The sequence below is a fragment of the Muntiacus reevesi genome, chromosome 2 (genome assembly GCF_963930625.1).
Source record: "Muntiacus reevesi chromosome 2, mMunRee1.1, whole genome shotgun sequence".
Lineage (NCBI taxonomy): Eukaryota > Metazoa > Chordata > Mammalia > Artiodactyla > Cervidae > Muntiacus > Muntiacus reevesi.
The window spans coordinates 56,332,538-56,345,999 of NC_089250.1; the positions used below are offsets into that span (position 1 = coordinate 56,332,538).

General features: G+C 53.0%; 1 protein-coding gene across 1 annotated transcript in view; it reads left to right on the forward strand.

The window, feature by feature from the left end:
• APCDD1L (APC down-regulated 1 like) overlaps window positions 1-12,803 on the forward strand; it is a 46,806-nt gene extending 34,003 nt beyond the window's left edge. The window contains exons 2-4 of the mRNA XM_065919700.1: window positions 3,936-4,074; window positions 6,442-6,994; window positions 10,584-12,803. Coding sequence (XP_065775772.1) covers window positions 3,936-4,074; window positions 6,442-6,994; window positions 10,584-11,348 — 1,457 coding nt within the window. The 3' untranslated portion in view covers window positions 11,349-12,803. The remainder of the gene's footprint in view (window positions 1-3,935; window positions 4,075-6,441; window positions 6,995-10,583) is intronic.
• Window positions 12,804-13,462: the final 659 nt, after the last annotated feature.

Genomic DNA, 13,462 nt, shown 5'->3' on the forward strand with positions numbered 1-13,462 from the left:
AGAGGGAGGTTTGGCTACAAAGACATAGACACACACAGAGAAAAGACAGTCATGTGAAGACAGAGGGAAAGAGTAAAATGATACACTTACAAGCCAAGGATGCCTTGGGCCCCCAGAGGCAGGAAGGACCCTCCCTTGGAACCTCCAGAGAGAGGCGGCCCTGCCCACACCTTGATTTCAGACCTGTGGTCTCCAGACTGTGAAAGAATAAAGTCCTGCCATTTTCAGTCTCCTAGTTTGCTGTCCTTGGTCATGAAGGCTCCAGAATGCACAGCCGTGGGGGGAAGAGAGGTGATAACCTTGGCGTCTGCCATTCTGTGCACCCCTTCAGGCTACTGACCACATCTACATATTAAATAGTTGCTTATTAAATATCATTTACTTAAAGTGTTACTTAATTTTTAAAAATCCAATGCAGACCAAACCCCTTTTAAAACTCAGTCTTGTCTTTGGCATCCTGGGCCATGAAAGCCTGATTTTGCTACAGTAACAGCCGTTGCTTTTTAACACCCTCTAAAATCAATGCATAACCACTGGAATAAGAAATACTCACCACTGCACCTAAAATCACCTGGCACACCTCCCAGAACCTCGGAACAAGCCAATTAGGATAGAAAAAAAAAAAGCGAGTGTTTTTCTTTTGCTTTTTGCCCCCAACAGAAAGATATCTGAAGACCTGATATTTCTCCATCTGCTCTGGCTATGAACCCCATGCCTTCTCTCCCCCGCTCCCTCCCCTATTGATCCAGACCCACGCTTTCCACGATCTTTGAAGAAAACAGGGCAGTGCACCTAGGTGTAAACCGGCTCCCAAGACTCCATTTTTCATCTGGAAAATGAAGATAATCACGTCCACCTAATAGAAGTGTTGTGAACAGCAGATAAGAAAAGGGCACATATTTTTTATTTTACGAAATACCCCAAATAGGCCAATCCACCGAGACAGAAAGCAGATTAGTGGCTGCAAGGGTTTGAGAGGAGAGAGGTGTGGAGAGTGACTGCTAATGTGTGCAGGGTTTCCTTTTGGGGCGATGAAAAGATTCTGGAACTCGACAGAGCTGATGTTTGCATGACCTGGCGAACATCTTAAATGCCACTGAATTTTAGTTTTATGCTTTAAAGTGGTTAAAATGGTAAAGTGTGTGTTAGGTGCATTTTACCCTATTTTATTTGTTAATTGAATACGAAGCACCTGCCTGGGGTAGCCAGCTCTCCACCCTCTCGAACCTCAGTTTCCTTATCTGCAAAATGGGTGCACAGACAGAACTTGGGCCATGGGTGGTCTTGCAGATGGTCCATAGGAATGGCTGGCCATGGAAGCACTCCATCAGGGTGCCGACCGGCTGCCTCCTGGGTGGTTATGGGGTGAGACCACCTCTTGAGACCACAAAGTGCCGGTCCTCAAGACAGGCTTCACAGTCCTCTTCTCCCCTAAGGCCCCAGGCAGGCTCCACGTGATGTCTGCCGTGCAGCTCACTGCTGGCATTCTGACTCACAATCACACAACAGGCTGGAGTACATCAGATCTGAAACCCCAGTAGTCTGGTCTCAGCAATTGGACGCTCCGGATTTCATTCTGCAGGTAATTTCAACGACACGATCTAATTTCAAATGTCCTGCTCTTATGAGTGCAAAAGCAGCATAATTTTTAATTAGTGGGTAAACAGTAAATAATGGATGGCGGCAAGTGGACACCACTGTTAATTAAAAATCCATGGTTGATAAAAATCAATTTGGCCCACGCATTTAACTCCGTCTATCAGGTCCCCGAGAAAAGTCGTGCAAGCCAGCCCATGGCACCATCTGCTTTCCGTTGTGGTTTCCTGAGCCCAGACTTTTCTAGGGGAGAAGAGAGGGAGAGAGAGAAAAGAAAATCTATAAGCAGCCTCTGAAACTGGGACTGGAAGCATTACATGAGTTCATTTCTTATCGGTTGGTTTCATTTTTTGTAACCTTGAGGTTGAAGCTCTGGCCAGGAGGCAGTATGACGCTCCACGCTGAGGTTTTTTCCAAGAAGGGCTCCATTTTGTGTTTCGTGTGTACATGTTCTGAATATGGTGAGATTCCACCATAGCTCATCATCTCCTGAATTAATTAAATCCCAAACTTTTGCAGAAAAAGCAAGGCAAACTAAAAGACACTTAGTGGGAAGATGGTATCTGAGGATTCATGTCAAAATACAAAATGTTTTTGGTGTCCAAAAAAAATAAAAACTAAAAAAAATTTTTTTAAGTTAAAAAATAAAACAAAATCATGTTGTGCAAACAATGTCTACTTGGAAGCTCAAGAAGAAGGTGTGAGACGTGGATACCCAGACATGTGTGTTTCAGCTACAGACTCCCAATCAGCCTTGCTGGGCGTTTGGCCCAAGTCAGGCACCTCAACATCCTGGCTCTGGTCCCCAAAAGACTAGATGTGCCCGAATGAACACAGAACTACTCTTTCAAGACTCTCCTTGCATTGAGTTACTATGAGGAGTGGCCCTGACAGCCCTTGGGGCAATTCAAGTGCCCTGTTCCTGGGGACACTGCAGTGCTGGTTGCCATCCCTCTTATTTGGCTGATTGAAGTCCGTAAATCAGGTGTAGGGTACAGCAGAAACATACAAGGATCCAGTGCCACAGCAGCATTTTCACTCATTCATTCCTTCAACCCCTTCCCCTGCCTGGGATTCAAAAGGAGCCACAGTGAAGCTGACAGGCCAGAGCCCACGGCCTGGCTCCATTCCCTGGGGCAGGCCAGGCCCGGGGCCAGCTGAGCCCAGTTCGCTGAGCCCTTGGCTCTGCCCATCATGGGAAGTCAAGACTAACACCGTCCCCTAGGGTCATCGCAATGGTGAGCTAACGTGTAAAAATATTTATAAAATAACATAATAAAAATGTCCAGAGTCAGTACCCAACTAACAGCGGCCGCTGCTGCCTCTTGTCGTCGTCACCATCAGCGTCATTCCAGTTTTCTCAGCCGGTCCCAGGGGAACCCAAGAGTCTCCCAGTGAGACCCCAGACCTCCAGGAAAGTGAGGAATCCATTCTGACAGGCCAAGGGGGAGCAGAAAGCTTGGGGGCCCCGGAAGACTGCTGCGAAGGGGCGAGGAGGGGACCCCAAGCCTCCCGGCCCAAGCACCTTTCCTGAACCTGGTGCCGTGTGGGGGGAAACATTCTGAGAAGGCTGGCGATGGAGTGGGGCCAGCGAGTCGCAGCGGCTCTAACATTTGGACGCTGCTCACCGCCAAGCTTACAGCCTCCCGCATCTGGGCCACGTCAAGCCCGCCTCTCTGAGTGGGGATGACAGTTTCCAGGGGAATTGCTGCTCTTTAGCAGATGAAGGCCCTGGTGCTCTCACCTCCGAGCCGCTCCTAGAAGTGAAGATCTGGCCAGGCCTGTCTGGTCTCCACGAGATGATCATATCTGGCGGGGGAGGGAGGGGGTCCCTGGAGAGGGCGGGGGGCCCTCTTCCCCGAGGCCTCCGAGTCCCCCACCCCCACCGCCCCTCTGTTGGCCTCGTGCCTCAGTCCCGGGTCTCCCACACACATCCTGAGCATCATCATGTACCCAGTGCCTTCCCGGTCCACCCATGTGGGCATGGATAATGCCTGGACCTGGCACCACCGAGAGACCACAAAGGGAGTATCCTCGAGGGGCAGGTGCAGGTCTGGCTGCTCCAGGGGGCAGAGGTCAAGCTGAACCTGGGCTCCTAGGGCAGAGGATGGCAGTCCCACTGTCCGGCTTCTCTGGCTGGGTCCTGGCTGCCTCTTGCCCCTGGTTCCGGGCCTTTCCACACCACCCAGTGGCACTTGGCCGCAGGAGAAGGTGCAGGTGGGCGCAGACCCTTGCCTAGCTCTCTGCTGCCCCCTGAGCCAGTGGGAGTGGGGGGAGGGCAGTCAGCTAGAGAACCAGGATGTGCCTGGATCGCTGACCTGGGTCTGTCTGCTTTGCAGCCCGCACTGCAGAGGCAGCTGGGATGGCAGGGGCGGGCCACCTGCGCTGGGAACCACGCTGCCAGCAGCCCCTGCCCAACAGAGCCCCAGTCACTGCGCTGCTGCCCCCACGCCTGGATGGGCCCTGGATATCCACTGGGTAAGACCCGAGGGTCATACTGACCACAGGCCCCTGGGCTGGGAGACCTCGCCCTGAGCCTCCTTGTTCACATCTGTGAAATGGGCACAATTCATGCAGTTGTCCAGACGCTGCCCTGGACAGAGGCTTGCTTGTTACCCTCCCCAGAGTGAGCCTAGGAGGCCAGAAGGAGCCATCCAGAGAGGGCCCAAGAGTCCAATCCACCCACCCAATTCTTTTAACCTGACAGTCTCATCTGATGTTTCAGAGGCCCCACTGCTGCTCTGAGGGGTGGGCTTTGCGCTCTGCCCTCACTGGTGGGGCAGCCAGCAGGGTCCTCCCTCCCAGGGTCAGAGGGAAGGCAGGCAGCGTCTTCCCCCACCATCCCCTTGGCCCAGTCCCACTCTGAGGTCAAGGACTGGACTTTGCACATCCTTCATGCACCTTCTGAGATCAGGGGGAAAATTCCACTGCCAAACATCTGCTAGCAGCTCTCTGGGGTGGGTGGGGACTTGAGATCTGCAAAGTTGCTCTGGATGCATTCCCAGGTTCTGTCCCCACCTCGGGTCCACGGGCCAAGTGGGATTCAGGCATCACTGGCCAGGGTCACTGTGAGACAGAACATGAGGAGGAAGAGGGCTGGCTACAGGCTGTTTTTGCCCTGGGACAACAGCATTCCAGATAGTTCTAGAAGCTTCTAGTATTTTCTTCCTAGAAAGTCCTCCATTGTACCCTTCAGACAGGGTCTACTGCTTTCTGGGAGCAGCATAGGGGAGGACCCAGAGTCTGAGAACCATGAAGACATCTAGTGTGACCTGCTACCTTCCTTTGGGCAAATCTCCCCACGCTGGGGTGAGAGTCACTTCTCTCTGTTTAACTACTGCAAGTACTGATTCTTACAGGTGGTAGTTCTTAGGATTCTTCTTAAGAAGAATCTTTGCAATTTCCTTACGATTCTTCTTTAAACCAACTTGCTTTTGTTGGTGTAAATATATTCATGTATTTTTACAGCTTTATTGGGGGATAATTGGTATACTGTACACATTTACAGTACTGTGATTATGTTTTAAAGGAAGTGTAATATCACTATGGATATAGAGAGCTGAGCCACTTGCCATAAATAGGAGGTAACCATAAAAAGAAAGTCTGAAAACAAAACAACATCATTAAGTTCTCACCCGATTCTTTCACTGCCTGCCTAAGGCCCTGAGTCTGTTTGCTTTGGGAGAAAGGGGAGGTTGGTGTTAAAGACATAGGATAGAAAGAAAAGGCTGGTGAGAACATGTTTCTCCTGCTCCAGCAGCCCTAGTACAAAACATACTGAGAAAAATAACAGTCCAGGTACTGCCTGTTTGTGGAGTGGCTCGTCCACCGTCCACCCCAGCTGAGCCCCCACAGGAAAGTCCCAGATGCACCCTGACCCCGGCCCAGGGTGTGACAGGGTCCAGGAGTCCTGTTTTCATCACCAGCAGAACAGGGCCTGGGGACCAGGACTGGCTTTGTAAACAAAGCTTTACTGGCACACAACCACACCCATTACATACAGCACTGTCTCTGGCTACTTTGGCTCCGAGACCACGATCTTGAGTAATTGAAGCAAAGACCACCTGGCCACAAAGACAAACTAGTTATAGTCGGACCCTTTCCATGAAAAGTTTGCTGACCCCCCAGTTTAGATCAACAAGTCTGCCACAGGCCTGGATGAAACCTGGTTTGGGGTGGGGTGGGGGCAGTGTCGGTCAGCTTGGCAAATGGGGAGACAATGTAAGCGCTCATCATTCATGAGTCACTCAGTGAGGACCAGGGTTGGGGGATCCAGTGTGTGCCTGGCCTTGGAGCAGGTGTCAGGCATCCACCGGGGCGGGAATAGGCAGGACTCTGCCTCCCGGACCTCAGAGCACAGGGCTCCCCACACGAAGCAAAGGAGCCCCTCATTTCTTAAACACCTCCCAGCTGCCACCACTGTGCTGGTTGCTCCCTGGGAGCCCGGCCTGTGGATCTGATGCCCAGGTCCAGAGGAAGGAGCTGGGCGTCACCCTGGATCACACTCCTCATGAGGGACTAAAATGGAATTTGAACCAGGGGCCTCTGGCTGCAAAGCCTGTGTGTTTCCTGGACCAATGGGGATCTATGGGGGCCCAGGCCAGAAGCAGGGAGATGTCGGCTGAAAAAGGTGCTTAGGACTGAATGGAAGGAAAGCTTCTGTTGAGACCATAAGGTAAGAGAGGAAGGCCCGCAGCACGCAGAGGGGGACTGAGGGCAGTTGGGGAAACTGAGCCTGCAGGCCTGAGAGGAAGGCTACGGGAGGTGGAGCCCGGAGCTGCCCTGGGCTTCACCAAGCACGACCTCAGCTCACTGCTCTGCACCTCCTCTCCTTCTGCCCCGCAGCTGCGAGGTGCGTCCGGGACCCGAGTTCCTCACCCGCTCCTATACTTTCTACCCCAACCGCCTGTTCCGCGCCTACCAGTTCTACTACCGGGACCCCACGTGCCGCGAGCCCGCCCACTCGCTGCTCATCAAGGGCCGGGTGCGCCTGCGCCGGGCCTCCTGGGTCACGCGCGGCGCCACGGAGGCCGACTACCACCTGTACAAGGTGGGCGTCGTCTTCCACAGCCGCCGCGCCCTGCTTGATGTGGCCGGGCGCCTGGACCACAGTAAGGCGAGCCGGGACTGCGCACACCGCCTGCCCCCGGCGCGGGCCTGGCTGCCCGGCGCCCTGTACGAGCTGTTGGGCGCCGGGGCTGAGCGTGACTGCGCGGCCGCCCTGGGCTTCACCATGCACGAACTCAGCCTGGTGCGCGTGCAGCGCCGCTTGCAGCCTGAGCCCCGGGCCACGCCCCGCCTGGTGGAGGAGCTCTACCTGGGGGACATCCACACCGACCGGGCCGAGCGGCGGCACTACCGGCCCACCGGCTACCAGCGTCCGCTGCAGAGCGCCCTGGTGAGTCTGGGGCCCCGGGAGGGTGAGTTCTGAGAGCCTGTGGGGCCTGTCCCTGCTTGGAGCCCTCTTTTCCCCCAATGCCAACCCCACACTGGTCTACCGGCCCCAGGACCTTTGCACATGCTCTTTCCTCTGCTTGAGGCTTTTCCTCAGGTCTGGACAGGACTGGCTTTTTCCAGCAGGAACTCCTGGGTTGCCTTCTTGAGTCTGGTCCTCCTGGATCCTAGAGGGTTCTTTCCTGCCCCTGCTGGGATGGTGCAGGTCCCTGTCTCTCAGGTCCCTGCTCAGCTATCCCCTCCCCTCCCCACTCTGCACACTGCTCAAGGCTGCACTGTTTATTTGCAGGTTGACTGCCTTACCCCAGCAGCACTGGATGCTCTGCAGGGGGGAAGCCCTGTGCCCCTCTGTGTCCCCAGCCAGAGCCCAGGGGCTGGCACACTTGCTGGGCTCATAAACATTGGTATATGAACTGGGGGACTGGGGGGCACTGAAGCCACAGGGCTACAGGAGTTTGCTGCCCACTCTCACAATTAGAAGAATTTTTAATTCTTTTGAGTTTAGGTTGAGGTTAGTAAAAATGAACTCAAGGTTAGGATGGTGGGTTAAGAATGTCTGTAAGGGATACCCAAGGGATATTTTTCAAAAGTGAAAATAGTTCAGGCATCCTTATCACGTGCTCTTTGAACCCACAGGCAACCCTCACACATTCAGTGGGTATTGAGTGCCTGCTGTATACTAGACACTTAAGGAATTAAATCAAATGAGGCGAAGGATCCACTGTGTATGGGTCGGGGGGAGGCGGGGACACCCTCTGCTCTCTTTCCTTCTCCCTCTTCCCTCCTTCCAACTCAGGATCTGGGAGGAAGCACAATAAGAAGTTCTCACATTCAGAAAATCAGCCTGAGTTCTTTTCATGACCTCGAAACAATTCTGTTTGTCAGCCAATGTTCCAGGCCTCTCTGATGTCCATCCTTCTCAGAGCAGAGAAAGTGCTGGTGGTGGGGTGATTACCGGCACCCATCACCTCATTAGGAGGGCAATGTGCTCCGGACACAGAGAGAAAAGACCCCAAGGCGCAGAGGACGACACCGTCCCTGGGGCCACACACCCTTGCCCTTCTGCTGCCTGACCACCCAGGGTACCCGTGCAACCTGCAGTGCAATTGCTAAGCAGGACACACGTGCATATGAGCCTGGGCCGGCAGGCCAGATGTGCAGACGTTAAATTAAATGTCTTCTCACCAACTGCCCTGCTCCCCATAGAAAAAGAAAAAGGAAGATAATTTCAAAGATGGATGCACTGCCGATAAACTCCCAAGTAACAAATTAGTCATTACCTTAAGCTCTCTGGGTCCCAAGCCTTGCCCACAACCCAAACCAGATGGTAAATATGAACATTTTTAGAAGTTAATTTAAAGCCAATTTGATCCCCAAATTCATTGCCTGGATATAGAGTCCTAATCGACCAAAATCATCTAAGGCTGGTGTCACCTCTAGGGGTTAATTAGAAACTGTTCTGTGTTGTTAGTATAACTTTATGGAACAAGCTTAAATCAGAAGGAGTTTGGCTTGCACACAAGTGTGAATTCTGCTGGCCGGGGTCTTCTGTATTAACACATGCAACTCCGGACCTGGGCACAGTGATGCCTGGGAAGGTTTTTTTGAGGGAGATGGATATTTCCTTCCATCTTCTTCCTGAGCATCGGAGAAGGAGATGCTTTCTCTCTCCCTCTCTCACTTTCCAGTCTTGCTTGTTCTCCATTTGTTTCTGCCATTGCAGAAGACTGGTTGCCCCAGATCACCAGCCAGCATCCCCAGATAGCCTGTATGCAGAAGATATCTTTTGAGGGAGAAAGGCAGCCCAGAGATTATTTTGATATAACACATTATGTCCTGTCAATACACATTAGTGTAACAACAGTTGGAATTGGAATGTGGGTTAAAATGCCTAAATTAGAGGAGACTCTTATCAGCCAGCATTCCAATTACCAGCACTCCAGCTAACTATCCAGCTTTCTTGCTTCTTTGTTACAAATGTTTCTGTATCCATTTATTTAGCATTGCCAAGTGCTTTCAGGTCCTCTGGGTCAAAATCCCCCCCAAACAGAAAAAATATCATTTTCTGTATGATAGAAATGGAATTCTGGGCAAGTGTAGGTTCATCACAGAAATAAATAAGAAGAGCTTATAATGTAGCAATCCAAAATAGGAAAAAAAAAAAGTTTTCACTCATCCAATATTTCCTTTCTAAACCAGAACTCCCAAATGTCCCTTGTTTGGCATGAGACTCATCCAGCAGCAATCTGTGGAAATATTTTTTTTTTTTTTTTTTGGCAAGAAAAATTGGATCTGTTTTCCCAGCTGGACCCTCAAGAAGCATTTCCCTTCCCGGCCCTGTTGTGTACCCTTGGCCCTGAGTCTCCTTCTGGAGCAGCTAAAGCTAAAGATGCTTGCTTTGACAATAGGCTGTTCCAGGACATTTACCTTTCAAAAGGATCCTCTCAACTAAATTCTGGGCAGCAGCTCCCTTAAAAAAAAAAAAGAAGAAGTCAGTATCTTGTTTCTTCTTGGCCTGGACTGAGCTTTTTCACTCCAAAAATCAGAAGACTCCTCCCACGCAATTTGGTTCAGCATCTGCTTCCTGTTGACGTGTTTTACTGTAAACCCAACCCATGAGAATTTATAAGGCAGAGGCAACTGTAAGTAAGGCCAAAGCAAGAGGAAAACAAATCCACAGCCTCAGGCACCTGAGGACCGTGACCTCACCTGACTGCACTAGGGGCTGGGCTTCCAGGGCTAAACAACACAGGGATGGACATCTTTGTGTCTCATCGCTTTGCCAGCTTTTCAGCCACACCTCAGCACAGACCCTCAGCAGGCGGGTTCTGAGAGCATGAGAATTTTAGCGGCTCTAAAGTTAACAGCACGTGGAAAGCACTCAGCTCAGCTCCTGGCTCCTTAGGAAGCACCTTACAAAGAATGAGTTGGGAGTGAAGGGAGTAACTACAGGCAGGAAGGATAGTAAATGTTCATGGTCAAATTTCAGGACCAAGCAGGCCGGGTGTGGGAAAGGACACCTCCTTTCAAATCCCAGGATGCAAGTTCCATCTCTCCTTCCTTCCTTCACCCAATACACCTGCTGTGAACAGGAACTTTGCTCGGCTGGGGGTGGAACATTCAGGGAAAGACAGTCTGGCTTTCTGGAGCTTACTGTCCAATGAAGTGGGAGGGGCGAAGAGAAGAGGAAAGAGGGGATGATGCATCTCTGAGGGCCACCGTCCAAGGCGAGGTCAGAAGAGGTCTCTCTGAGGCCGGGCTCTGAGCTGAGATTTAGAGGTTGGGAAGAGGGCAGTCCTGCCACGTGCCGGGGCAGAGGGGAAGGTGGGTTCCAGGTAGAAGCAACAGCAGGTGCAAAGGCCTAGAGGATGGAGGAGCTGACAGAGGTCTGAGAAGAGTAAAGTGACCATGGGCCTGGAGGCGGGAGTGAAGGAAGTGATGGGTGTGGGGGGCGGGATGGCAAGCCAGCCCACTCCAGGCGCTCCCTGGCACCCCACCTCTGACGTCACCCCCTTCCCCTTTGTCTCCGCCAGCACCATGCCCACCCCTGTCCAGCCTGCAGCCTCATCGCCCACTCTGACGAGCACCACCCGCCCGTGCTGCCCCCCCAGGCGGCCCTGCCTCTACGCCTGGGCGGCCGCTGGGTCAGCCCCGGGTGCGAGGTGCGCCCCGCCGTGCTCTTCCTCACCAGGCTCTTCACCTTCCACGGGCACAACCGCTCCTGGGAAGGGTATTACCACCACTTCTCAGACCCCACCTGCCGGCAGCCCACCTTCACTGTCTACGCGGCCGGCCGCTACACCAAGGGCACGCCGTCCGCCAAGGTTCGAGGTGGTACCGAGCTGGTGTTCCAGGTCACCAGGGCCCGCGTCACCCCCATGGACCAGGTCACCACGGCCATGCTCAACTTCTCTGAGCCGAGCAGCTGCGGGGGCCCGGGGGCTTGGGCCCTGGGAGCCGAGCGGGACATCACAGCCACCAATGGGTGTCTGCCGCTCGGCATCAGGCTGCCCCACGTGGAGTATGAGCTCTTCAGGATGGAGCGGGACCCGCTCGGGCAAAGCCTGCTCTTCATCAGACAAAGGCCCACCGATGGCTCGAGTCCCGACACCCCAGAGAAGCGGCCCACATCCTATCAAGCGCCCCTGGTGCTCTGTGACAGCATGGCCTGGGGCTTCTCCCCGCAGCACGGGGCTCAGCAGCAGACACCTGTCCGTGGTGGGACGCCATGTCCCCACGTGGCCCCTCTCCCCATCCTACTCCTGGTTCTCAGGCTGGCCTTACTCCAGTGGTTGTGAAATTGGTATATACTTCCAGACGGTGCCTCAGGACCCTCGTCTGGCCCATGGACTCCCTCCTGGCCGTAGACTCCTACACCCATGACTGTCCTGGACAGTGACACAGCCTGGCTGTGTCAGCTCAACACCTGCAGGGTCTGCACCACGGCCAGCAACTTAAGTCACGACCACAGACTCAGGCCTGGCAGCAAAGTCACCTGCTCCGAGCTTCTACACGCTCACTCTGATTTTCCTGGGTAGTCCGAGGAGTGGACCATGCCTATCTGCCTGCCCGATGGCGCCCCAGTTCTCTCCTGGAGCCCCAGGATTCAGTGAACTGGGAACACAGTTCTCCGCGTGCATGCTGCCACAGTTCTCCTGAGTCTGTGGGTTGCTGTTTAAAGATTATTAATTTGCATTTAGCAATACCAACTCAAAACCAAGCCATGAATTAAAGATGCTGCTTCGGGCTTTCGGCACATCTCAGCTCGCCGGCAGGGGCTCGTCTCTCTTTGGGGGCAACTCAGCTTTCTCGAGTTGTGACTGCTGGCGTTTGTCTGAGCCTGCCTGTGCATCTGCGAGTCAGGCCTCAAGCTGTCAACAGCGTGTGCAGAGAAATCGAGCCCTCCTGGGCCAGCGAGCAAATGAAGGCAGCCCCATCTGAGCCTAGAAGCTCGGCCTCCCTTGCCCACCCTGTTCGCCAGTGCGTGGAGCTAGCGGCTGGGGCCAGGTCTTAGGAGGAAGGCAGTGTTTCCAGCCTTTGGAAAGTAATTAATACTAATGACAGCGGTAACACTAACGTGCTCTGTAATTAGGCCTGCACTGGCATCCTGTTTTCAAGATTCCCTGTGCTTGGCTGACAAGGAGGGAGAGAAACCTCCGGTGCATCTCTGGGACCATCCGAGGGTCACTGGTCTGCCCAGCAGTGTCTGGAGGAGGCGGCGGAGAGCCACGCCGTGCCCAGCCTGCCCACTGCAGTGCTGCTGTGCCCATGCTCTCAGTTCAGAGAGAGCTGTCATCGCGGTGGGGACAGGCTGTGCCTCTCCAGGGACCCTGCCTGTGTTCCCAGAGCCTCGTCTGTACACGGCGAAATTAACTGGCCTCCTGGTGGGCTCAAGGGTTTCCGGGAGGCTGTGCTGATGAGTCACGCCCTCCTTCCTCTGCCCCAATCCTAGAATCCTATCTATCTCTGGCTCTTATCGAAGATCTTGAACAATTGTCTGTGAGGCTAATGATGCTTTCAGAGGGAGGCCCTTGTCCTCTGTTCGACAGTGTGGGGTTCAATCAGCCCGCTGAAATTGCTAACTTATATACCCATTCTTTAAAAAAAAAAAAACAAAACCCCACCAAGTTAATATTCTCTATAGGTCTCAGAGAGCTATGAGTGTTCCTGGCATATTTACCAAAGTACAAGAAATAATTAGATTATTTACAGTCTCAGACTGCATCACGGTGGGGGTTGTATGTGTCTGTGTTCCTGGTGGGGATGAGGGTGGGTGGTGGGGACATGTCCACGGCTGAGCAAGTCTTGTATCCGAGGCTTGAGGCAGCCATACTGCCATTTATCATCAAATTTCAATCTTTTAATAAAATTAAACAGCCTGAAAAATGTTCCTGCTGGTTATTAAAGTCAACCAAGGGGATTATGGTTCCAAAGAAAGGAAGTGAAGTGTCTTGTGGAGAACATGTGAAAGAGAATAAAACCAGTGGAGGTGAACCCTGGCTTTCTCTCTGCTGCTCCTTCAGTTCACGCCACCACCCTGTGCTAATTAAAGCTCTCCAGGGGCTTCCAGCGCACACAGAATAAAATCCCAGGTCTAGACATACCACTGGCTGCTGTGGCTACCCTGGGTGTACTTTTGTCTTCTGACCACACCAGGCGGTTTCCTGCCCCAGGACCTTTGCACGTGTCATTGCTGGTGCCTGGTGCCTCCTCCCCCAGATCCACAGAGATGCGACTCCTTTCATTCACATCTCAGACTGCATGCCACCTCCTTGGGGAAGCCACATGAATATTCCGCCCCCCCACCCCCAAAGCAGCCTCCGTTTCCTGCTCTCCTCTCTACCCACCCCATCACTCTGCTTTATGTTCCTTATAATGCTTGCTGATCACTGTCAGATTTATTCATGTTTAT